Source organism: Somniosus microcephalus, chromosome 8, assembly GCF_052327205.1.
Source record: "Somniosus microcephalus isolate GS21.2 chromosome 8, FLI_Smic_1.0, whole genome shotgun sequence".
NCBI lineage: Eukaryota > Metazoa > Chordata > Chondrichthyes > Squaliformes > Somniosidae > Somniosus > Somniosus microcephalus.
Window position 1 is genome coordinate 203,802,488 of NC_140994.1, and position 27,520 is coordinate 203,830,007.

General features: G+C 40.0%; 1 protein-coding gene across 4 annotated transcripts in view; it reads right to left on the reverse strand.

Moving 5' to 3' along the window:
• Nucleotides 1-1,428: 1,428 nt before the first annotated feature.
• LOC147114056 (glucocorticoid receptor-like) overlaps nt 1,429-27,520 on the reverse strand; it is a 220,816-nt gene continuing 194,724 nt past the window's right edge. For all 4 annotated transcript variants that reach the window (XM_085995628.1, XM_085995627.1, XM_085995626.1 and 1 more), the window contains 6 exons: nt 26,684-26,800; nt 21,147-21,425; nt 19,197-19,341; nt 13,056-13,186; nt 10,693-10,850; nt 1,429-9,136 (listed from right to left, as the gene is read on the reverse strand). In XM_085995628.1, coding sequence (XP_085851754.1) covers nt 8,981-9,136; nt 10,693-10,850; nt 13,056-13,186; nt 19,197-19,341; nt 21,147-21,425; nt 26,684-26,800 — 986 coding nt within the window. In that variant the 3' untranslated portion in view covers nt 1,429-8,980. The remainder of the gene's footprint in view (nt 9,137-10,692; nt 10,851-13,055; nt 13,187-19,196; nt 19,342-21,146; nt 21,426-26,683; nt 26,801-27,520) is intronic.

Below are 27,520 nucleotides of genomic sequence, written 5' to 3' on the forward strand. Positions count from 1 at the left end.
CTTTAGGAAGGATGCAAAGGCCTTAGAGAGGGTGCAGAAAAGATTTACAAGAATGATTCCAGGGATGAGGGACTTCAGTTACATGGATGGACTGGAGAAGCTGGGGTTGTTCTCCTTAGAGCAGAGAAGGTTGAGAGCAGATTTGATACAGGTGTTCAAAATCATGAGGGTCTAAACAGAGTAGAGAGAAACTGTTCCCATTGGCAAAAGGGTTGAGAACCAGAGGTCACAGATTTAAGGTGATTGGCAGAAGAACCAAAGACAACATGAGGAAAACTTTGTTACGCGAGTGGTTATGATCTGGAATGCACTGCCTGAAAGGGTGGTGGAGGCAAATTCAATCCTGGCTTTCAAAAGGAAATTGGAGAAGTACCTGAAGGGAAAAAAAATTGCAGGGCTATGGAGAAAGGGCAGGGGAGTGGGACTAGCTGAATTGCTCTTGCAGAGAGCTGGCACAAACTCGACGAGCCAAATGGCCTCCTTCTGTGCTGTAACCATTCTATGAGGTGGTGTGACTACAGCCCTATAAGTCGTCAGAGCACAGAAGGCAATTTCCTGGCGATATGAAGGCTTTGCCTACTTTTAAGTAATGTTACAATACCAACAAGAGTTCACTCTCACTTTAGTGTTGCCTTAATGAGACAGCATGCAAAACACTCAGGCAACCTTTTAGCTGGTTAATATATACCTCTGCATACCTATGCCATTGCATGGCCCAGTTTGTTTCTGACACAGAAATATGCTTTTAATGTTTCACATAAATTTGCAACTTAGAACCACCAAGCATACTGCCAGCACAATGCATGCTGTATGTTCATGGTCTTACACAAGGTTGTATGCAGGCTGGGCATTTGGGCCCAATAACACAACCTGACCAAAGCTATAGCAGTGCTATGTGCACCTATGCATAAACGGGCTAACCCAATGATGTGCAGAGGAAACCATGAAACAGTGAATGAGAAGGTGGAAATGAGAGAGCTCTCCAAGTAAGCATTTCCCACCCTATGGTATTCCTGAGTTATTACCAACCTCACATTTTGGGCTTGAATCTGTTTTCCTTCTGCAAATCACTCATTCTTTGTACCTCTGCACATGGGGAAGAATGCATTCTTGATGCTTTTGCAGTGCTAGGATAGTTTTTGTTATACTTCAGTCGCTTTGAAGGGAGCAGGGATCGGAAAGGAGCAAGGGGAAGACAAAAAGAGGGAAGAATGAGAGGGGAAATGTGAAGGGATGGGGAAAAGAAAGTAATTTACACACATTATGCTGGTTGTCCTCCATCACAAAATTTTCACATCCTTCTTTATTTCATAGATTTAAGAGAAGCCCATGTTCTAATACACATTCTGAAACTCCCTCAAAGTTCTTTTTGCCATGATTAGCTGAAATGGAAAGAATTTGTTTTGTTGAAGTAACAATTGGAGACAATTAGTGGAAAAGCAAATTTATTGTCCAATTTCTGTCCATTATCTGCAGTGTTGAAAGCTATTCACAATTATTGGACTTAAACACTTGCACAATAATGCAAATTACATCTGTAACGTGAGTAAATGAGACATGTTTTCAGAAGTACCACAAGGATCAACCAGTTCAAAGCATAAGGGAAACAGGACCCTGGGGAAAAAATTCTACATAAGCATTTAATTTTAGGATTTACATAAGGAGTTTAATAAACTAAAAAGATCTTTAAGAAAGCCACACATTGATTTTATCCTATTGATGGGCCATTTTACAATGCAGTACTCAGAAGTTGTGGGATCATGGGGTTAAACAAATTCTCCGTGATATTCATCCAAATATTGATTTTCCCCCCCCTCATTCTTATGGAATTGCTACCATTTGTTCATTCTTTTCCTCCATGTTTTTTTAAAACTGCACGTCATAATGAACTATTATACACAATCCTGTGTATAATCTACATAAGCACAATTCTTTGAGGTAATAGGGCCATATTTGATTGTCTGGTCTTTACAGTGCATGTCCATTAGATGTAATTCTGAAAAATATTTAAGAATTTATAGCTCTACATATGTTCTTCTGCCCTCCTGGAAAAGGTACACCTTTAAAGTAACATTTAAAATGAGAATCCTTATTTATATTTCTAGAATCAAATTTAGGAAAATATTAATTTAAGTTTTAATTGGTCTTACCAAAATTGGCAACTTTTGAAGAGCTTGTGTTAATATCACATTCTAGTAAACCTAATCTATGTCAAAGGGGATGTAGTAAGACAGATTATAATATATATATACCAATAAAATATACTGTCATTTTAACAGCTTTTATTGTCTGAATTTTCTTAAAAGCCGCGCCTTTTTATAAATTTGAATTGAAAGGCAGCATTAAATTTATTCATAGAACTGAACTGAATACTTTAAGGTTTGGTTAATTTCTCTAACTCAACATGATGTACGTGTTCTGAATTGTTAGCAATGTTTGTGGTGCTTACACTAGGTATTGTGTGTGAATTCTATATTCATAAACTTCTCCTGGACACACAGTGGTTGCTTTTTTGTCATTTTTGATCACCCTGCCAATAATTAATCCTTGAGTTTTACTTATTCCCTATTTAAAGGGGGCAATGCCACCTGATAAGTGTCTTTGGAAAACATTTTGCAGGACATTTGTCAGAGGTATGTCCTGTGCTGTCCTTACCTTTTTTATATCTATAATTTGTAGATATTCTGTTGCATTGTGACAATTGATCTCAAAACTCCATGAGAATGAAACATAACAATGAACTGTGTTTTAACTTGTAATCTGTAAAACAAATTTAACTGATTAATCAGGCTATGGTTATTCAATACCACCCCTGAATTTCTCCATAACTTTCATGTCAATTATCAATCAAAAGCAGAAATTCAGTCACAAGACAGTTTGAACACCAGATTTGTGATTTCAGTACAAAATCATCAATAATGTACAACTCAATCTCTCTCAATATTTGAAGCATTTCTCTTCACCTCTAGTTCCTTTCACATGATTTATCACCACTCCCTCAGAATCAAATCAGAAATCAAAAATCTCAATCATTAAGATCAGTCTGTTAGTTAATTCCACTTTCAGAGGGAAGGATTATTTTTAAAGGCAATTTGCAAAACTGCAATAATCTAAAGGTACCCAAGGTTTGGACATTTTTCTAAGGCATAATGGGCCGTATTTTGCAATCTCTACGGGTGCGTATGAGGTGCGCACGCGCCCATCGGAGCTGTGCAAGCGCCGGGTTTAGGCATGCGACGCATATGCGCTGAAACCCGGCACTTGCGATCTGTCAAGAATCTTGACAGATCCTCCGCATCCGCGGGAAAAGGGCCTCTGCGGGTAGAGAGTTCCACAATTTGCCCAACTTCCGCCCGCTGAAAGGCCGTGGAATTCTTACACCTGATAAAAGCAGGCGTAAGGCCTGCTTTTACCAGCATGAGTTTTAAAAAATAGAAAAATAAAATTTTATCACTCACTTATACATTAAAAACCCTGTCCAATAAGGTAAATTTATTTTTAGCCCCCTAAAAACATATTTTTTTCAAAAAATTAAATTTTTGTTTAAAATATTTAATTAAATGTCATTTTAATTAATTTTATATATGTAATGTTTATTAAAATTTATTTCACGTGCTCATGTATTTTTAAAGTCATCCCCATTCATACTTTTGACAGTTCCGTATGTAAATGCCTCTATGCATTTCTACCAGGAGAGGCCCAGGATTGCAATCCTCTGTATCTCCCTGGCCACCAGGTAAATGCGTAGAAAATTTGATGATCGGAGGCATCCGCCTGCGGGAAGCTGCCGATCGTAAATTCAGGCCCCCCGTGTACTGAAATATCTCTCTAAAGAGGCTTTAGTTCCTGTAGAGTTTGGGATAGATTCAACTTTGTTTCAGAATTGGAACTGCTTTTTAAAAAGTGTGAAACATGTTTGCATCCATTTTGTTGTAGAAGACCCTCTACAACTATCCTGGTTAAAGAGCCTCGTGAACAAAAATGAATGAGTTTTATACTGACAAGGGAACCAAAATCAACATGCAATACATCACCAGAAACAGTATATCAATATGCTCAAAAGATCTGCTGCAGATTTGAAAAATAAATGTCTGTGTAAATTACTTGGTTATTTATATATACTCTGTATCTAAATACAAAGACTGGGATCTGTATGCATTCATGAGATAACATTTTGCAACATAACTAAATTTGCATGTGGAAGGATGTAGTGCTGTGGTTCAGAATTGGCTGGTGTTAGAATTTATTTTTGCTGAGCGATGGCTAGAATAGAATCACCTTTTTGGTGCTATAGACACAGTGCTCTTTTTTTCGGTGGGGGGGGGGGGGGGAGAAAGGCAGAAATTAAAAAATATACTCTCCTCCCCACAATGGGACCAGCCCATTTTATAGAACATTTTTTTCAAAAAAGCATAATTTAAAAAAAAAAACTACCCTTTCCAATTACTGATAAAACGACAGCTGGGCTTCAAGTTTTTTTTGTTGTTTATTCTGTATCCTACAAAGTATGGGTGCTGAAAAGGTATTAAATATTTTAGCACAAAGTAGTGAATAATCAGCAACTTTGCACTAACATAAATTTCAATTTAAAATCAGGCCCCATGTCTGCAACACTGGTAAAAATGGTTACATATCACCAAGCACATTTCACCGCTACTTTGTCACATACTTTACATAGCATAAAAATTGCAGCCATATTTTAAAAGCATTTTCCCTTTCCCTGGAAAAGTAATTAGAACCAGACGCTAGAAGTAAAATTTATTTTTGGCATTATTATTGAACCCACTGCTGACATGAGACCTCCAGCTAACTGCCCACAAAATACAGAACCCTTAGAAAAAGAGACATTGGCCAGATTGTAGCCTTCATAAACATATTAAAGAATACTTTCATCCCTACTATAAGCTACATACACTCTAATTATCTTCACTGGACACAACTGTCCATTCAGGAGTCACAGAAACATGGTCAGCACCATGGCGAGTGGATCAAGAGCAAAGACATCAAAGCAAACTTGTCTCTGCGCCACCTGTTCAGTAGCACAATAGCTATACAGGAGAGTGGGACATCCACAGCACCATGGCCTGTTCCTCCTAAAACACGTGGGAAAGTTATGGTAGGACGTTACTGCTAATATCACTAACTAGGAATCAGGAACTGTAAAGCACCACAGATTTGGGAAAACACCAACATTAATAAAAAGCTTTAGTCCCTGGCATAAAAATGCAGTGAAATACAAGCTTTTATTTTTAATGACCTTTTTCTAAACACACTGTACCAATGCCCAGGATTGAATTTTTCACCAAAAGGTACAATTCTGTTATACCATGGAATTGAAATTCATTCAAAGGACTGGTGTTTGGAGAGGGTAAAGAATTTCCAGCACAAGCAGAGAAGCATCAAGTTTGAGCTGAAGATTACAGCAGCTCTAAGATAGAAACTGCTGCTGTGCAATTATTTCAGTTAGCCCTCATCCCTGTTTGGAGAGATAATCGATGAAATACTTCCAGTAGCAGTCTTAGGGTGGGATTAAATTTTGTATGGATACAAGTGTGTCCTCACCCTTAAAACCCACAATGAAAATTACAGCAACACAGTGAGCAGCAACAAAGATCATGTTTGAAGACTGAGTGAGCACTGGATGATTCTGACTTCCTCATTGTGATGTCAGGGAAACACTGTCACATTGGTGCTCTGACCGAATTGCTCAATACTTATCTCTTTAAATTATTATGCCTTTTTTTTTTTAAATGTGCCTTAAGCTATTAGTTAATGTAAAGGTAAAGCACCAGTCAAACGTATGTTCCTGGAAATTTCTGCTGTAGGTAATACTGATCAAGCAACTGTCAAAGGTATTCTACTTTTACCCATCACCTGAAATTTAAAACAATTATGTGAATACACTTTAAAACATTGGATCATGGTAAAGAATTGATTTAAATATAGAATACAGAAGGGATGTTGTAATTATATATGCAGGCCTTCCATCCTGAGGCAAGTTTTATGAGTAGACTCAACCAAGTGATGTAGCCCCATGTATATGCTGGGGATGCAGGATTGTTTTAGGTTTCCAAAACCTTCAGGTTATCTAAAACCCCAGATTCATGGTATTTGATTCCAGATATGCCAGTAAACAGAGTTAGAAGTATGTATACTTAAAAAAAAAAAAATGTGGATGATTGTTCAAAAATGAGGCAAGTTGGAAGGTCCATCATAAAGAATAAGGGTGCATCCCAAAAGTGACGTTATTTGAGGCTGTGGCATGCACTCACTATAAAAACACATTGCAAAATAAACCAGACAGCGTATGCATTGCACTATGGAAAACCAAATCTTATTCAGCACATACACTGTAGTATATGTAATACCAACTGGCAGATTTACTGAGATGTGTTCAATTTAATGGCAACAGGTATCAGCGCTTTTGCTAATGAAAAGACAATATTTAGTGATATATTAGCATAAAAATTTCTATTGTATTTAGTGAGGTTAAATGAACATTCCAGACTTCACGTTAATTTGTTTCTGGTATGTGTTGTGCTGCCACCTGCAGCATCAGGAGAAATAGTTGCCAAAGTGAGGGTCTAGGCAGCTACTGCTTTTCACGGATTCTGAATCAAATTTTAAAAAAATTACTGGAAAATTCACATCCATAAATGTAACATTTCCCTTCCATTTATCATACTGTCAAAAACATGGCTGCATCATTTTGTCAGCACTCTGGTACAGTTAATGTTAATCATAATGTTCCTGTTGCCCCTCCTTTCATGCACAATGACAACTAGCAGAAAGACTGCACCTGAATGGAGTGAACTGAAACAAGACAAATTTAGGATGTCAATAAACAATGATTTCCCATGATCGAGCCATGAATAAGTAAGACCGTCATTATTGTGATTAAAAACTAAGCATTTTGTATAAACTGGTTACTGTACAATTGGGATTAATTGGGCAGGTAGATAACAACAGTGTATTCAAATTAAACACAATGAATAAATGTGTCAGTATGAACTTATTTTTGTCCTATGAGAATATTATCTGTTCCCCATCCCAAAGTACTGGTGTACTGAAGATCTTGAACACATTATGGTATATAGTACAAGCAACATTGTGGCTTAATATCAATACAGAATTCTGCTGAAACTAAACAGTTGAAATGTCCCCCGTCCCCCCCTTTGCCTGCCAATTTTCCAAGCAGGTCATTATTGTATCACATCAAGCAAATATCTTGAAAACAAGGGTTTACGGCTAGCTTTGATGCAGTTGCTTGACGACTATATTAGCTAGAGACCCAAAGCAAATTGAACAGAGGGTTTTTTGGGCTCATATGTACATTAGTTATTGCAACAAAATGTGGTGGATGTGACTGTGGCTAAAATGGTGTGAGGGTTTCCTCTCTCATAACAGGATTTAAACACAGAACTTAATTTCAATGTTCCAACTTGGTTAGCTACACTACCAGTTCTTGGCCAGATCAGTAGCTGGGAGTGGAGTGCCAAATTTTGATGGAAAGCAGAAAGTGACATGTTTAAATTGCACCTGATTGCATAACACCATCCATGGTTGTTGCAGTAAATTCCACGGCCCAGGCAGTAGGAAAGTGGTTTGCAAATAAGAGTAGAAATAAATTTACAAACGGTTTCTGCTTTTTCATTCCCCGATTTCTTTCTGAAGGTAGTCCTTCTTGCTTTCAGCAAGTGCATTTCCATTCCACACATTTAACTACAATAATAATCAGAACATCTTGAATTATCACCCCAACTCTACAACTGTGAACATGAATGGAACTCCTGTCCTCTCCCCACTCCATGGCTGTATTGTCCTCCAACATATTCCACACTGCATACCAGAAAGAAGCATAGATGTGACTGACAGATCAACCAGAAATGTACTGAATACATAGGTAGATTGTAATTAGATTACGAGTTAAAAAATAGAAACTTTTATCGCCAGAATTAAGCCTATTCTATACTGAGCTACTGTCAGTTTAACTCTACAACATGCTTACATTAAGGAATGCGTCATCCCTGTCAAAGCCGAGAGGGGATTTTCCTAAATAAGGTCCTGGAGCTTATTACAGAAGCTGTGTTGGCTCCATTATGGAGCATGGACACAAATCTAACAGTAATGATGAACCAACAAGCATCAGAACCAAACAAAAGTTTTAAAATGTGGCATGGAAGCCAAGGGCAAATAATTGGCAGAAATTTTGCAGCTTCTTCAAATGTGGCCACTGTATGTTCCTATAACCAATGTAACCCAGGGCGTGGGTTTGTAGAGGGTGGTGTACATTATCCACACTCTCTAGGTCAAATAATTTCCAGAAATGAGATGTTTGTCCCCTCGGATCACACACCAGTTTTTTGGGTAGTTCAAATACCAGTTTGTTCATCTGTAATTGATCAGTCTCTTTCAAAATGAACAGTTTCTGCATATTTACATGAGAGCAGTGACCAGGCTCACTTGTACAACACAGAATTCAATGATGGCTATAAAGAATTTTTTTTATCAGGCTTAAATTCCACTTAATATAAAAAATACATACAGATAAAGAAAAAACTAAGCAAGTTAGCAGTTCTCCTGCATTAACAATACAGTAAACTGTCCAAATTGGCTACATTAGACTTAAAAAGCTAAAAAAAGGCACAATTTTCCCTTTTCTGATATACACTGTAAACTTCTCATTAGAATGCATGCATAAAATCAAATCTGTATCACAGTACACAAAAATAAAGTTCACAAACAAAATACATGCAGATTTTCTGCCACCTATGTTTTTCCAATGTACAGTCCTTAGGCTGTAAAACTTTGTCTCCTTTTCGCCTCAGCCCAGGCCCGACTCTCTCTGTAAACCATATGTAGTGCATATGACATAATGGCAAGCGTTTGCAGGACAAACATTTCCAAAATCCCGATCACTTTGCGAAAAGAAAAGCTATGCAGGATAATTTTAAGGCATTTTTTTCCTGTTTTAAGGCAGTCACTTGTGGTGAAACCGGAGCTGTTTGGCCATCCCCGCCATGACTTTTGGTAACTGATTGCTAATGATTTCCACCAACATTTCGGGGAACTCCACACTGAGAGTCTTTGATTCCACAAAGGTGTAGAAACAAAACTGCAACAGCCCTTCAACCAACTACAAGGGAAAATAACAAGTACATTAGTAGAGCACAACACATTTGTACAGACAACTCTGTTCTCTGTAGGGATTAAAAATTGCTAAAATATGAAGTTTACAAAATAGACTTGCTAATACAGACTGAAAATCAGAGGTGGTATTGGAACTCAGAGATTGTGGTATTCTGGTAGAAACCCCTCAGGTTATGCACAATTCCTTAGTGGGCGAATAGGGCAACCTTAGTCTAACCAAACTGTAATAAGAATTGTTTTGACACTGCTCTTGGAGGTATGCAGTCTCTCATCTTTGTAAGGAAGCATCTTGCTTGCACAGTCTATTTTCCCAGTATTATGGTCAAGATCAGTGGGAAATTACAGGAATAGATTTTCACACCATTACTTTCAGATTTCACAATATACATAATTCTCCACTTTTCATATAGGAGTTTTTTTTATTTTTTTTTACAGTTTTAGAGTTCAAATTCATATGTTGCACTATTGTTAGTCGTCCATTAACTCTTATAGTGCTATTGTCTGTGGGTCAGAAGGTTGCGAGGTCAAGTCTCAATCTAGGATTTGAGTACATTATTGCAGGTGTCATCCTTTCATGCAATGTAAAACTGAGCCTCTGTTCACCTGTTAGTCCAGGTGGATGTTAAAGATCTCATAGTACTATTTAAAGAGTAGTTTTCAAAAAGCAGATTAACTAGTCATTCCCCTCATTTTTGTTAGGATTTTGCTGCATGCATAATGATCACTGTACTTCACAATAATGTATTGTACGTTTCTATGACAGGATAAGGAGTGACATGAATACATTTTCTTTGTGTAGCTTTAATAGAGTACGAAACGTAAAACTTTACTTAAGAGTACCCCAAACATTGTCAGCATAATCTCTCCCCTATAATATATACAATGGGATACAAGGTTGGTCTGCTTTCTGGACTCAACCTTGGAGTGTAACCAGCTAACTGGAGAGGTTTAAGAGCAGCTCATGTTGATTTCTCTTCTGTTCATTTCACTCCTTATCTGGATCTTACAGTGTGGGAAAATTCCACTGCAACATAGTTTAATGATGGACTGACCAACAAAGGAACTTTATTTAAAAGTCATGCATAATGATAGGCTAGTATCATACCACAACACCCATGTGTTTCACCAGAGTGGAAGAATATGACTAACGCACAAAGCAAGATTCTAATCACAGCTAGAAAGGGCGGGCGAGCCAATCACATTTAGTTTTTTCACCTCTTTGAGGCTAATAACCGAGTTGCACCTACAGGCTCTTGCAAGCCTGCTGTTTGTTTGGTAGATGAATGGAAAGGACCTCATTACTACAAGATAGATTGAAATTAAGGGTTTTAAATAAACACCAACTCCTTCATATGTAAACTAAGCACCAACTACACCACTTGTTCTCCAATCTATCAGTCCATTCTTTTATCATGGCAAGATCTTTAATTTGAACAAGTTGGATTCTTTCTGCAGTGACATACAACTAGATTCAACTAGCATGCCTACTAGTATCCATGATACATTTAATGCAGGACTGAAATTCCCTGGAGTTTTACTTACATCATGCATTGAATCCAGAAGTTTGGTCAGCTGATAAAAACGTTGCCAGTTTTGACTTGAGCTTCCCTCTTTCTTCACTATGGCTTTCCCTAGCTCCTTAATGTATGAGGTTCGAATTTCATCAAACATAGCCTGGCTCTTCAAGCCATCTACTGGTACTGCAACAGAGCAAAAAACAGAGTTAGGTGGACTTATGAACGGACAGTAGATATAACCTTTAGCATGTAAATTTACAAAAGACAAATATTTTCTCCACTTCTACATGCGATTCCTCCCAAGAGAATGACTTTCCAAAAAACCCAAGAAATTAATCTTTTCAAGAATTTGCCCTTCACTGAAATAACATTTCTTCATTTAAAGAAAGAACTTGCATTTATACAGTGACATCAGTGAATACCACAGTGTTTCACGGCCAATAAATGACTTCTGAAATGTAGTCACAGTTGTTGTGTAGGCAACGTAGCCGAAAATTTGCAGACAGCAAAGTCCCACAAACAGCAATGGGATAAATGAAGGGCTAATCTGGTTTTGGTGATGTTGGTTGAGGGATACATGTTGGTCTGGACATCGGGTAGACTTACAAGGCTCCTTGGCACTATTCAAAGAGCAGCAAGGAAGTTATCCTAAACAAGCTGATGGGATCCAAAAGGTAACACTTCTGACAATGCAGCACTCCCTCAGTACTGCACTGAAGTGTCAGCCAAGATTATGCGTTCAAGTCCTGGAGTGGGGTTTGAATCCATGACCTTCTGACTCAGAAGCCAAATTGCGACCATTGAGCCAAGCTGATACTTGACTACATAAACAGATTTAATTTAATACATTTGTATGCATAAACCTCTTAATTACATACAATTGTATTCAGCTATTTTCACATTTTATTTGATTGTAGAATGAATGCATTTAATTGGTCAGGATTAAAAATTTGATCATTGATGAGCAGTTTGTGCTTGTATTTAGCTATTATTGGTCTTGCCATAATTAAGTGCTCAAACGTGTTTTGAGACTGGCCTTACAGGACTTTCTAATGTTTTTTCTCCCAGCCTGTGGGTAAATGCCCAGCTTCTGTTTGGCATCTTTCTATAATGACACGGCTGAAATTGGAACGTCATGAGATGAGAATTCAGATATAATCACAGATCTTATTATTCTTTGGCACAGTACACTGGGGCTGTGAGGTGCTGTGCCACATTGCTACAATGGTTAATAGGTTTTTATAGCTTTGTGTATTCATTGCACTGTGACTAACATCTACAAATGAACAGAAAACAATTTACAGGAAACTTTGGTTTATCCGGAGGTTAACCGTCTGGAATGCTCGAGCCACCGGCTAAATTCAGGAGTCAGTTCAGTAAGTTTTTTTTCTTTTTGTTGCTTTTTTTTCCACCAGTCAGGCTCTGCAAGGTCTAGCTAAAGCTGTTGCTTAGTTACAGAGACGCTTGCAAGCTACAGCCGACGGTTTAGAAGCTGTTGCTAAGCAACAGGGTTTGTTGCTAGATACGGAGCTCAACATTAGCGCTGGTTTGTCCGGCAGTTTTGATGGGACGGCAACAGCTCGGTCCCGTCGGTGCCTGATATCACAAAGTTTCCTGTAATTATAAGATGGGCCGATTTTGCGACTCCTATGGGCGCGTACGGCCGCACAAATTCCAGGTTTAGGCATACGAAGCGCATGCGCTAAAACCCGGAATTTGCAACAGATCCTCTGCATCCACGGGAGATGGGCCTCCGCGGGCGGAGAGTTGCGCTATTTGCCCAACTTTCGCCCGCTGAATGCCTGTGAAATTCTTACGCCTGGTAAAAGCAGGCATAAGGCCTGCTTTTACCAGATAAGTTTTAAAAAATAGAAAAATAAAATGTTATCACTCATTTATATATTAAAAACCCTGTCCAATAAGCTAAGTTTATTTTTAGCCCTGTTAAAACATATAATTTCCCCCCACAAAATTTAATTTGTTTAAAATATTTAATTAAATGACATTTTAATTAATTTTAAATATGTAATTAAAAAAAAAATACACAAACACATGAAATAATTTAAGTGATCCCCATTCATACTTATGGGGTTTCCGTACGTACAGAACTCCCGTAAGTATGAATGGGGATTCCCTTCTTTTATTGGTTGGGCCAGCCCATGTGATCCCAGGGGCGCTTGCGAACCATATGCACCCCTGGGATACATGGGCCTCAGCCCACGTGTACCCGGAGAGGCCCAGGATCGCAAGCCTCCGTACCTCCCGAGCCACCAGGTAAATCTGTAGATTTTTTTACAAGTCAGAGGCATCCGCCCGCGGGAAGCCTCCGATCGCAAATTTTGGACCGATGTGTCCAGTCCACTTACTATTCCCAAGCAGAATACCTACTTGTACCAAGCAGCAATAATGCCTTCATGCATAGATATTCTTCATAGGCAACCTTAAGGTTTCTGAAATCCATCGCAATGTTGCTCATCCCTTTGCACAAGTTGTACATCGATGATTGCTGCATCCGTTCCCTTCAATCATAATCGAAAGGAAAAATGTCAACAAATGTAATGCTTGAGAGAGTTACATTCCTTTACATTTACTGTTGAAATTATTGTGAATTAAGTGGTTAAAAAAGAGTGGAAATATCTGGGGGTTGTTTGTATTCAAGATACTCTTTTTTACAGAAGAAAATTATTGTTAAAAAGTCTAATAAATTTCAAGTGAGTTTAAGGCCTGATCCTTCGCAATTGGATTGCTGTGGGACACACACGGATGCTTCCGTCTCCAGAATGGCCTAGCAAGGAGGAGAACCCTCCATGCTGGTAGGAAAATTTCTGGTGGGTTAATGAGTTTCCTCTGTAAAAAGATTCTTTAAATTCTGTACACCTAATTTTATCTTCTTTATAACTATAAAAAATAATCAAAAAGTTCAAATAAATATAGGGTATAAAACACTATAGAAGTGTGAAACACAAAACAAAAAGGACCCACAGCTGGAACAGTAATGACCCAATATCACAGACAAAAAAAATACACATAAAAATAACCAACGAGTCTCAAACTGTAAACAAAAAGTTCAAGGCAGGAAAATAATACTCGACCCTGTCCTTCTGGGTAGTCTCTTCCACATCATGCCAGCCTAATCCTAAAGCTCACTTTCCATCATAAAGCACAGAATTATGAAAAGCATAAGGGTCAAATCTTGGAGTCCAGCTCCTCAGTATCTGAAACAGGGGGAGGACCAACTGCCAATATTGACAGGCAAGACCCACAGAATGCTCAGTCTCAAGGAACACAATGGCTGGTCATTTCCTGCAATAGCGATATTGGCAATGAACACCGTAAGTTAGACCATTGTGTGCTCCGATCCTCTAGTGACGAACTTATCCAAAATTTACTGAAACACTGATTTGAATACACCAGTGAGGATAGTGCTGAATCAGGGAATTCAAAAGTGGTGCTTCCACTCAGAAACGTTCTTTTACGCAATGATAACGATGCCGTGGTGTTAAGAAGTTGCTAATTTCAAGATCCTCACAGTTAAGTGGTATTTTGATATCCAATGTGCAATTACAATGTCTCTCCATATATTCTGTGATGACCTGTTTTAATCAAGTATTCAAAAATATACAAGTGCTTTGTGACTATCTGAAATATTCGTAGAGAGTTGTGCATCATTAGTTCACACCACATTAAAATTAATTTACTCACTTGTATCAGCCCAAAAGTAATTGTATACAGACCCCCAAACGGGAAATTAGAGACGCGTGAATAAGGGCACAGCAGTTATCATGGGTGACTTTAATCTACATATAGATTGGGCTAACCAAATTAGTATCAATACTGTGGAGGAGGAATTCCTAGAGTGTATACGGGATGGTTTCCTGGACCAATATGTCGAGGAGCCAACTAGAGATCAGGCCATCTTAGACTGGGTATTATGTAATGAGAAAGGATTAATTAGCAATCTTGTTGTGTGAGGCACCTTGGGGAGGAGCAATCATAATATGATAGAATTCTTCATTAAAATGGAGAGTGAAGTAGTTGACTCAGAGACTAGGGTCCTGAATTTAAATAAAGGAAACTACGATGGTATGAGGCACGAGTTGGCTAGGATGGATTGGGGAACATTACTTAAAGGGTTGACGGTGGATAGGCAATGGCAAACATTTAAAGATCGCATGGATGAACTACAGAAATTGTTCATCCCTGTTTGACATAAAAATAAAACAAAAAAGGTGACTCAACCGTGGCTAACAAGGGAAATTAGGGATAGCATAAGATCCACGGAGAGGACATATAATTTGGCCAGAAAAAGCAGCAAACTTGAGGATTGGGAGCAGTTTAGGATTCAGCAAAGGAGGACAAAGGGATTAATTAAGAGGGGGGAAATAGATTATGACAGTAAGCTTGCAGGGAACATAAAAACTAGCTGTAAAAGCTTCTATAGATATGTGAAGAGAAAAAGATTGGTGAAGTCAAGCATAGGTCCCTTGCAGTCAGAATCAGAGGAATTTATAATGGGGAACAAAGAAATGGCAGACCAATTAAATACATTTTTTGGTTCTGTCTTCACAAAGGAAGACACAAATAACCTCCCAGAGATGTTGGGAACATATGGTCTAATGAGAGGGAGGAATTGAATGAAATCAGTATTTGTAAGGAAATGGTGTTAGGGAAATTGACGGGATTGAAGGCCGATAAATCCCCAGGGCCTGATAATCTACATCCTAGGGTACTTAAGGAAGTGGCCCTAGAAATAGTAGATGCATTGCTGGTCATCTTCCAAAATTCTATAGACTCTGGAACAGTTCCCATGGATTGGAGGATAGCTAATGTAACCCCACTATTTAAAGAAGGTGGTAGAGAGAAAATGGAGAATTATAGACCGGTAAGTCTGACATCAGTAGTGGGGAAAATGCAGGAGTCCATTATAAAAGATGTAATAGCAGAGCGCTTGGAAAAGTGACAGGATCGGACAAAGTCAACATGGATTTACAAAAGGTAAATCATGCTTGGCTAATCTACTGGAATTTTTTGAGGATGTAACTGGTAGAATAGATAAGGGAGAACCAGTGGATGTGGTGTATTTGGACTTTCAAAAGGCTTTCGATAAGGTCCCGCATAAGTGATTAGCGTGCAAAGTTAAAGCACACGGGATTGGGGCTAAAGTACTGTCTTGGATAGAGAACTGGTTGGCAGACAGGAAGCAAAGAGTTGGAATAAACAGGTCTTTTTCCGAGTGGCAGGCAGTGACTGGTGGGGTACCGCAGGGATTGGTGCTAGGACCCCAGCTATTCACAATATATATATAAATGATCTAGATGAGGGAACTAGATGTAATATCTCCAAGTTTGCAGACGACACAAAGCTGGGTGGGCGTGTGTGCTGTGAGGAGGATGCAGAGAAACTCCAGTATGATTTGGACAGGTTGGGTGATTATACTGCATTTGCCATGCATCTGCCCAATGTGGATAAATACGAGGTTATCCACTTCGGTGGCAAAAACAGGAAGACAGATTATTATCTGAACGGCAATAGATTGGGAAAAGGGGAAGTGCAACGAGACCTGGGTGCGCCAGTCGCTGAAGGTAAGCATGCAGGTGGAGCAGGGGGTTAAGAAGGCAAATGGTATGTTGGCCTTCATAGCGAGAAGATTCGAGTACAGGAGCAAGGATGTCTTGCTGCAGTTGTACAGGGCCTTGGTGAGACCACACCGTGAGTATTGTGTGCAGTTTTGGTCACCTTATCTGAGGAAGGATGTTCTTGCCATGGAGAGAGTGCAGCGAAGATTCACCAGACTGATACCTGGAATGGCAGGAATGACGTATGAGGAGAGGAGAGATTGGGTCGATTAGGCTTATATTCGCTAGAGTTTCGAAGAATGAGAGGGGATCTCATTGAAACTTATAAAATTCTAACAGGACTAGACAGACCAGATGCAGGAAGGGTGTTCCCGATGGCGGGGGAGTCCAGAACCAGGGGTCACAGTCTAAGGATAAGGGGTAAGCCATTTAGGACTGAGATGAGGAGAAATTTCTTCACCCAGAGAGTGGTGAACCTGTGGAATTCTCTACCACACAAGGCAGTTGAGGCCAATTCATTAAATATATTCAAGAAGGAGTTAGATATATTTCCTAAGGCTAAAGGGATCAAGAGATATGGGGAGAAAGCAGGGACAGGGTACTGAATTTGGATGATCAGCCATGATCTCATTAAATGGCAGAACAGGCTCGAGGGGCCGAATGGCCTACTCCTGTTCCTATCTTATGTTTCTAATGTAAATTGCCATCCCTATGCATATCTAATACAATATGCATATACAGTGTATACAACATTTGTAAGTATATTGAAGTACTTATTTTGTTATGGATTATTTAAATGTAGTAAAGATACTTTATATTCTCAACACATAGATCACTGAATACATTTTTTATTCAATGGTGTCTCAATGGCACAATTTAGACAGATACTATTAAGTTCCAAAATAGTCTCAAACAAGTACTTCAATAATTTGCCATAGAGGTGGTTTGAATATTTAGCTGCATGAAGACTGGGTGGTGCGGTCCTTTTATATTTCAGGTTTAGCTTCAAATTCAGCCCAGATTAATGTGATGAAAGCCTCCTCTCCTTGCTTTTTGCAGAGTTCTGTGAAATAGGTCTGGGCAATCAATACCTTACACCACTGGCATACCCAGGAAATGCCAGTCTCCTTGACATCACATATTAAAGCAATGAAAAAAACCATATTACTCAAATAAAATTACTCGGCTATGAGGAGCAGCTTTACTGCAGTAGTATTGACTGTATATCAAAAATAAGAACATAAGAATTTCGCAAGGTGCGGCATAGTTTCCTTGGGGTGATACCGGAGTGGCTTTCAGACGATTTCCAATTAGCTGTTCCACTTTTCCTTGCATTTGTGTAAGCTTTTTCCTTTAGCTTGATACTGTCTCTTACCTGATTTGTTCACCTTAACTACACAAGTGGAGCCTTTGCCTTTGAGGGGTATGCACTGGCTTTGTATCGCATCAAAAACTTCTTTGAATATTTCCCACAGTTTGTCTGTAGATTTAACCATTAAAAGTTCAACCCAGTTCACTGCTGTCCATTTATTTCTCATCCCATCGAAGTTTGCCATGTTTAAATTTAAAACTTTGGTTTATGACTCGCCCTTCTCCCTCTCAAACCCAATATCAAATTCAATCAAATTATGGTCACTATTTGCAAGATGCTCCCTTACTGTCAGATTATAAACTAGTCCTGGTTCACATAAAAGTACGTGCCAAACAATCTGATGGAACCGAAGGGACGGGCGATGGCCTCCGTTGCCCTCAGCCAGGGACCGGGTACTGAATTTGGATGATCAGCCATGATCGCATTCAATGGCGGAGCAGGCTCGAGGGGCCGAATGGCCTACTCCTGCTCCTATCTTCTATGTTTCTATGTTTCACATCATATCCATGTCAATGTGACTGCTTAGGCACCAGTAGAACTGCACAGATAGGTAGAATAAAAGAACCGTGATCACAGCTTTCATCAAATTGCAGTTGCTTTTCAAAACAAAGAAATACATAGAAGTTACAACACAGAAATAGGCCATTTAGCCATCCTATTCTCATATCCTTTCAACCATTTATCCTCTGTCCACCTATCCAATCTAATATGTTGACAGTTTCTGCCTCAACCACTAGGAGTGAATTTCACATCCTCATAATTCTCTAAATAAAGAAGCTTTTGCTGCCCTCTGTTCTAAATCTCATATTTAATCTTGTATCTATGGCCTCTCGTTCTTGAACTCTCAACTACTGGAAACAGACTGCTTCTATCGACCCGGTTCCATCCTTTCATAATTTTAAACACTTCTATCATATCGCCTCATAATCTGCATTGTTCTAACAAAAAACGATTCGATTTTTCAAGTCTTCACTTGTATGGTATAATGTGGAGTGTTCTGCAGCACCAGAAATTAATGCTAAGAATTGAGATGGGCAGAATAAATAGAAATGGTTGAATATTAAGGTGCATCTGTCTCATATAACACAGAAAGATGGTCAATGAAAAGTACTGAACTCTGTGCCCTAAGGAAAATGATCAGTCTTCGAATCCTTATATATCATAAAATCAAAACTATAAATTGCATCTTCTGGCCTTAGCTCAATGCCATCCCTAGGTGGGCATATGACTTACTGATATGATTTATAATGTGACTCATATCATATTAAAAATAAGGATGCGTTCCTTATGACTCAGATTTCCATTTTTGCCGTCAGACAAAAAAAGGCAAAACTATTTTTTTGATATAAAAACACTATATCAATATTGGAAGATACCAAAAGCTACTCATTGCTGTCACTTCAAAAGGAACACAACTGAACCACCTGGCCCGGTGACACAGAAACAGTAAATTTTATTCCTCTCCCTAAAAAAGTTGTTGCCGTAAGTCACCGTTTTGACCTTCCGTAATTATATTCATGGCTTTGAGATTGCAAACATTTTCCATGAACCTTCTAAGCAAAGCCGGGATGCAATACTTACTCATTGAGGACTAGGTCTGGTGCGAAGAAGAGCATACTGCTATTGGCGTGTTGGTAAGATCTCCAACCAAGACTGAAAACCATGAGAGACATCCAGGAATACTGCAGCAACATCATTTGGTCATCCAGGTGCAAGGATCTGAATCCTGTAGAAGCAGAACAATACTCAGTATGGTTCTACTTGGCTACCAACAAAATTGATTGAATGACAGCATTGCATTATCCATCTTAGGTATGATCTTCCTTATTCTTTAAAATAAGTTTAACCTCCCCATACAAGTACTGTTACTCCACAAGGGGGATAAATCAATGGATACTGCCTTTTAAGAACTTTGTCACTGCATCAACTTTACATTCTGCTGTATGTACAACATTAAATCTAAGAGCACTCCCTGGGAATAATCAGAGGCAGTGGGATTGAGACCTTAATTAATAAATGAAATCACCAAAACATACCGTTCCAGTATGCCTTTCAAATGTCTAGAAAAATTTCCCATGTTAGCTCAAAATATGGCCACTGCATGAACAGAGATGAGCTCCTATTTTCCCTGATGAGTTCCCCCTATCATAGTGCAAAAGGTAGATGCACTCCACTGCCCAATTTGCCAACCTTTGTGTGACAATGGGTTTACTTGGTCTGTTTTTGAAACGTTTTCATCTGCCTATCTTAAAAGCTAATATTCTGTGTGCATTTATTAAAAGATACTTGTTTTATTGTATTGAAAGCCATGTAGATCAACTTCAGAGACAAATGCTTCAGGTGATACTAGGGGGTTATTGTCTATTGAATATGTGGACCAGGTTCCCAGCTGAAGTGGTGCAGTTTATGCTTTGTTAATTAACTCCAGTTGTAAATTTGGGTTTTATGTTGGAAGTGATATTCTGGAATTTACATTTTGGAATTTTGCTTGGTACCTGAGAGAGGCAGGATAAAAATTGAAAAGACATATTCCTGAATGATGATTTGTATCTTTTGCTTTTCTCAGGAGGCACACTGGGCTGGCCAGAGTCAATGACAGAGAATATGACAATATGCCAATAAGCAGGGGGAACATGTTGAATGGCTTTTCTTGTTCCACACCTATTTAGTTCTATGCTCATACACCATTACTTCAACATGTACTGCAATGACAGGATGTAACAAAAATATTTTGTAGTCAATAGATAAAATAACTATTTTACTTAATATTCTGGGGAACATGAGAAGGGAGGACATTTCTTTTTGTTGGTGAATATTTATGAGATGTAAGTGCTGAGAAACAAAACATTTTTACATCCAATGTCAGCACCATACAGTCTCAAAACAAGAATAGCATGAGATGCAAAGTAAAGCTTGTATTGTATGTTCCTAATGATGTGCCTTAAACTCCAGTATTGCAAAAGCCTCTAATGCACCAGTGTAAAAATGTTAATTTCTCACAAGTCAGCCCACGTGTGGTGAAGGGATAGGGTGTTAATTTATGATGCCATCCAGTCCCCGTTATGATTAATGATAGAAAGCCACAGGGGGTTTATCCAACCAGGAACTGAGCTATACACACCAGAAAGTCTGTACTAGTTAGCAGATCTCAGGCACAGTGGCTGTCAGGATTTTCTACAATTGGCCTTAATGCGCCTGGGATAGGGCTCCTGATCCTAATTTTTTAAGTGTGCATGTGGATTTTGGAATGAGGACCATGTTAAACTCAGTTGTGATGCTCCTTGTGATTGAATAGCTCATCAATACTTACTGTCAAGACTCACACACGAATAATAGTCAATTAGATGAGGTACCAGAGGGCGACTGGTGCCCATGAAAATATACCCTAGTAAGAACTTAACACCTTCAGGAGGGCACAAGAGATAATTAGTGACAAATATCTTTTTTCCCCCCAAAGGGAAAGGATTTATTTAAAAATCCTTTACCACAATTTTCCAAGCTTTTCATAGAGCACAGTGCTTTGTTGTTTACCTGGTAGAGTCTTTGCCCATTTCACAACTGATACCATCTGTAGCCCACCCAAGTTATTCATTCCCGACAGGAGCCGGTTGGGCGTGTCAGGCAGGGAGCTGTCATATCCTGCGTATAAGAGGTCCGGCTCAATCATCTCAAGGATCGAGATCATGGTAGGAGTCAGTGTAGGCAATGTAGAACGAACTAAAGAAGAGTCCTGTGATGCTGCCTTTGTTGCAGTTTCTGAGATGGTGGTATGTGGTGCCTTCATCTTGTTCAATTTCTTTGTCTTCCGAGCTTTAAATAAAATTGTAGATTTACTGCAAAGTTTCAAGATATTTCATCCTGAAGAGGCACCTCTCTAAAATACAGTTAAGCCTGACTGGAAAGGCCACTTTTGTGACTGACATACATGGTAATAACGGATCATAGTCTAATAAAAAAAACATACACTTACTGTTGGAATTGACCATGGGTGGTCATTGCATATTTTAAACTTACGAAGAATTAGCTTTTTTTATTGCAATGTATACAGGAGAGTGTTTATTCCAGTAAAACAGAAACCTATCAAATTACTGAAAAAGTGCTTGGGAAAGAGACAGAATACTGTATCTTAATAGCCACCAAGAATATGGGCAGCTTTATTACTAAATGTGAAACGGAAATACTTTACAGTCAGATATAATACCTGAAGATAAACATGACACCACAAAAATACACTTCAGTTATGAAGAAACATAATTTGTTTCGAATTAACAGTGTGCGCAGTAGTATCTCATCAACAAATCAGTCCAGTGCATTTGAGTATCACTGAATAATTTTCTCATACTAGTGTATCTCCAATGGCATTGATCAAGGTAAGGAGCTTTATACCATGTAACACATTATATATCATTCTGCTGCTAAGGTGGAACTGTGCATTAAAGAACTTAAAACCAGTTTCTGAGTCATAGTTGGGAACTCTGCAATGGAGCAAACAGAAGTGGAGGTAAATTTACAATTACAGTATAAACAAAGTCTTAACTGCTATAAATAGGAGGGTATTTACTATTGCTGGGGAAGTTTCTCTGTAAATTGGCAGATTCTTGTAAATGCCTAGCTTTTCCCCTCCAAAGTCAAAAAACCCCCCAGCAGGAAATAACTCACTTTCTTTCACTCCTCCTACATTTTTAAATACGTGACAAAGCGTGATGCCTGGAGTGTGGATGTCAATTAGACACAAAATATAAATTTCTGTGGCATTGACCTTGGCATGTCAGACATATAAGTGCAAGTTCTACAAAAAAAGACTATGGCCATTACTAGAATAACATAACACAGTAATACAAGTTTACATTCGTTAAACAAAACTTTACCGAACATCAAACCACCGTTTCCAAGACTGTCACTGACCTCATCTCCTCTGGAGATCTTCCCCCCGCTGCCACCAACCTCATAGTTCCCCAACCCCGCACAGCCCGCTTCTACCTCCTTCCCAAGATCCACAAACAGGACTGCCCTGGTAGACCCATCATTTCAGCCTGTTCTTGCCCCACGGAACTTAGCTCTTCCTATCTTGACTCTATCTTTTCTCCCCTTGTCCAGTCTCTTCCCACCTACATCCGCGACACTTCGGACGCCCTCCGCCACTTTAACAGTTTCCAGTTTCCTGGCCCCAACCGCTTCCTTTTCACCATGGACGTACAATCCCTCTACACCTCCATCCCCCACCCAGATGGCCTGAGGGCGCTCCGCTTCTTCCTTGAACAGAGGTCCGACCAGTCCCCATCCACCACCACCCTCCTCCGCCTGGCTGAACTTGTTCTCACATTGAACAACTTCTCCTTTAACTCCACTCATTTCCTCCAAATCAAAGGTGTTGCCATGGGTACCCGCATGGGTCCTAGCTATGCCTGCCTTTTCGTGGGCTATGTGGAACAATCTTTGTTCCAGTCCTACTCGGGTCCCCTCCCTCACCTCTTTTTACGATACATTGATGACTGTATCGGTGCCGTTTCCTGCTCTCGTCCCAAACTTGACAATTTCATTCACTTTGCCTCCAATTTCCACCCTTCCCTCACCTTCACATGGTCCATCTCTGACTCTTCCCTTCCTCGACTTCTCCATCTCCAGGGATAGGTTATCGACCAATATTCACTACAAGCCCACTGACTCCCACAGCTACCTGGACTACACTTCCTCCCACCCCGCTTCCTGTAAGGACTCTATTCCATTCTCCCAGTTTCTCCGTCTCCGCCGTATCTGCTCCGACGATGCCACCTTCCACACCAGTGCTTCAGACATGTCTTCCTTTTTCCGCAACCGAGGATTCCCCTCTACAGTGGTTGACACGGCCCTCGACCGTGTCAGTTCTATCTCCCGCACTTCTGCCCTCACCCCTGCCCCTCCCTCCCGGAACCACGATAGGGTTCCCCTTGTCCTCACCTTTCACCCCACCAGCCTCCACATTCAACGGATCATCCTCCGGCATTTCCGCTACCTCCAAAGTGATCCCACCACCAAACGTATCTTCCCCCCCCTCCCCTTTCAGCATTCCGCAGGGACCGCTCCCTCCGAAACACCCTAGTCCACTCCTCTATCACCCCAAACAGTCCTTCCCCTTCGCCTGGCACCTTCCCGTGCAAGCGGAGGAGATGTAACACCTGCCCCTATACCTCCCCCCTTTCCAGGGCCCCAAACACCCCTTCCAGGTGAAACAGCGATTTACTTGTACTTCTTGCAATCTAGTATACTGTATTCGCTGCTCACAATGCGGTCTCCTCTACATTGGGGAGACCAAACGCAGATTGGGTGACCGCTTTGCGGAACACCTCCGTTCAGTCCGTAAGGGTGACCCCGAGCTTCCGGTCGCCTGTCATGTTAATTCAACGCTCCATTCCCACTTGGACCTCACCGTCCTTGGCCTCTTGTATTGTTCCACGGAAGCTCAACGTAAACTCGAGGAACAGCACCTCATCTTCCGATTAGGCACTCTGCAGCCTTCCGGACTCAATATCGAGTTCAACAATTTCAGATCATAACCTCGGCCCCTATTTCATTATTTCTTGTAATTTTTCCACTCCTCCCCCCCCCCCCTTTCCTTTTGTTTCGCTCTCACACCTGGCAGCTGTCCCTTGCCCTGCCAGTACACTTTACACCCAATCTCAGCCTATTACCATCTCGTCTAGCTTCTAATACCTTTTATTGTCTCTTTTTTACTTCTTTTGTTTCTTTTATTCTTTTGTCCGATCGCAGCCCTGCCTCCGATCTATCTTTTCTTTCCAGTTTTGAAGAAGGGTTCGACCCGAAACGTCAACTCAAATTTCTGTCCACGGATGTTGCCTGACCTGCTGAGTTTTTCCAGCATTTTCTGTTGTTATTTCGGATTTCCAACATCCGCAGTATTTTGCTATCGCACTTAGTCCGATTATGTTGTTTTATGCTATATAACGTATGTCATCAGGCCCACTGATTTATGGCGATCAACCATAGCTGACATAGCATCACATTCAACATTTCCATTTTGCTGATCTTTTACAGCACCCAGCTGAGGTGATAGGCCTGAAGCAGCAGCAAAAGAGGTTACCTGAGGTTGCAGAAATGGGGCATGGAGGCAGCAGTGGGTTGGGAGGAAAACAAGGAAAAGCTGAAACATGTGGGGTGGTTATGCCTCAACCCTAAATCATTGAAGGGCAGGTGGCAGCAATGGGAAAGCGCAGGTATAACTGGATAAATGGATAACTGGCGGTCCAAGGTCTCAAATTTCCCAGGACAGCCATTGAGAGTTGGCACACAGGCAGTAGAGAAACTGAGAGTAAGGACTCTGAGCAGGAAGGTGGGAAACCAGCAGAAATTACAGACCCAACTGAACTGAAATTCAAAACTAGGAAGACTACAACATATGATTCACTCTAGCCAAAGTTCAGGAAAGATTGATGCCACAGTGCCACCTAGCAGGGAGGTCTAGCTAGGAGAACTTAATGAGCACTATTTAAATAAATAGCAAAATTCAATCACGACACCAACAGTATAACTGTAATACCATGTAAAAAATTGACGGAATAAAGTGTCAAGTTGATAAGTCTATACAAATGTAAGACTTTTAACACATCATATAGCTATATATACACAAAAATCTATTGATCTATTGACATATTAAAAGTTGTGAATAGCATACACTTCCTGCAAATACAACTTTGTCTGTCAAGATTTTTGACTAATGCTCTTATATGGACACCAACAATGGAAAGCCTCCTATGTCAATGCTTCCTGACACGCTGTAATTGTAAGTCTCCAAACAATGGATGGCACTGTTGTTCCTTCCTGGTGCGCTACCTCTATTACCCAGAACTCAGGTCTTCCCTTGGTATCAGCAGACCAAAAACTATAAGCAGCCAACATTTTTTTGAGTCTGAAAAGCCTAAAAACAAAAATTCATGTTTAATGCTCTCCCCACTGTTGGTTGTTTCACCCCTCAGCCCCACTCTCTTCCTGGAAAGTGCTTGCTTAATGCTCTGCTTACCACCCCATAAAATGATTACTCTGGCCGGGTAACACACTTGCTCCCTTTCACCCTGTTCTTGGGTCCCACTCCCTCCTGCTGTGCAATATTCCCACAGTGGCTCCTGGTAAAATGCCTTTTCTCCCACCCTGTCCCCTTCTGCCTCATTCTCCGGATTGAATCCAGGCTCCGTCAGTAGCTCCTGGACACTGCAGTATAAACTTTTGTACAGCAGATATATGTTGTATACTAATGCACAGCTAACATGGCAACACTGAAGTGGAATTTTCAAGCAGTCTGCTCAATGAATTTGGTCAACAAGAAATCTCCCAAATATGATGACACTGCTCCTTTAATTTTGAGCGAGTTAACATTGCAGTGCATAGAATAGCACCCATGTCTGTTTCAAACCCGACCATAATGCATTGCACTTGCATCCTGACACGTCTAACAGAATCACAGACTGGACACTTCCTGGCCGACTCATCCTAGAATTGGTGTAACTAACTTTTTATCCATTTGACCACAGCACTTTAAAAAGAAAAAAAAGGACTTGCATTTATATAGCGCCTTTCACGACCTCAGGATGTCCCAAAGCGCTTTACAGCCAATGAAGTACTTCTGAAGTATAGTCACCATTGTAATGTAAGAAACACAGCAGCCAATTTGTACACAGCAAGCTCCCACAAACAGCAAGGTGATAATGACCAGATAATTAGTTTTTTAGTGATGTTGATTGAACGATAAATATTGGCCAAGACACCAGGGAGAACTCCCCTGCTCCTCTTCGAAATAGTGCCATCGTATCTTTTACGTGCACCTGAGGGAACAGAAGGGACCTCGGTTTAATGTCTCATCAGAAGGATGGCACCTCCAACAGTGCAGCACTGGAGTGTCAGCCTAGATTTCTGTGCTCAAGTCTCTGGAGTGGGACTTGAACTCACAACCTTCTGACTCAGAGCTGAGAGTGCTACCAACTGAACCATGGCTGACACACCTGAACATGGTTTACTATGGTCTATATTGTAATTTAATATTACTTCAGGTAGATAGGCGAAAAAAGAATCAAATTTACCATCGAGATTCATCCCAGCCTGGAGGCACTTTCTATAACGGCAAGCTGGGCAGTTCTTTCGGCGAATCTTGTCAATGATGCAGTCATTCCTTCCAGCACAGAGGTAGTTATGCTGCCCTACAAGGAAAACAGGAAAATAAAATTTGAGTATATCATTAACACAATTAACATAGGAACTTTCAGTTGTGTGAAAGGGAAAAAACAACACATTACTGACAAACATAAGCACCAACCTTGTAGTTGCTATTACAGATCTGGCTACAAGCTGAGCATGACTAGGAGCTAAATAATCCAGGATCTTTAGAAAGGACAGGTAAATTTGGAAAGGAGAAGGAATAGCAATATTGATAAATGACACAATTACAGTAGTAAAGGGTTTTCAGTAAGGGCGATTGGGCAGTGGAAACCCTGTGGGCAGAATTAAGGAATAGCAAAGGATGCAAGACTGTAGCAGGAGTGGTCTACAGACCTCCTGATAGTAGTGATGTATTGGGAGGATATAAATATAGAGATAGGAAAGCATATAGCAAAAACAATTTGGTTATAATGGGAGATTTTAATTTTCACGTAGATTGAGAAAATCAGAGCAGCTGAAATAGTAAAGACAATGAATTTCCAGGATGTACTTGGGACAGTTTGCTAGAACAGACAAGAGTTTTAGAGCGGACAAGAGAACAGGCTATACTGGATTCAGTGACAAGTAACAAACCAAAATTAGTTCATTAACAATCTGATGGTAAAACATCTTGGTGAAATATGACCATAATATGATTGAATTTGATATTAGCTTTGAAGGCAGGAGGGAGAGTCACAAACCAGGGTTTTAAATTTAAATAA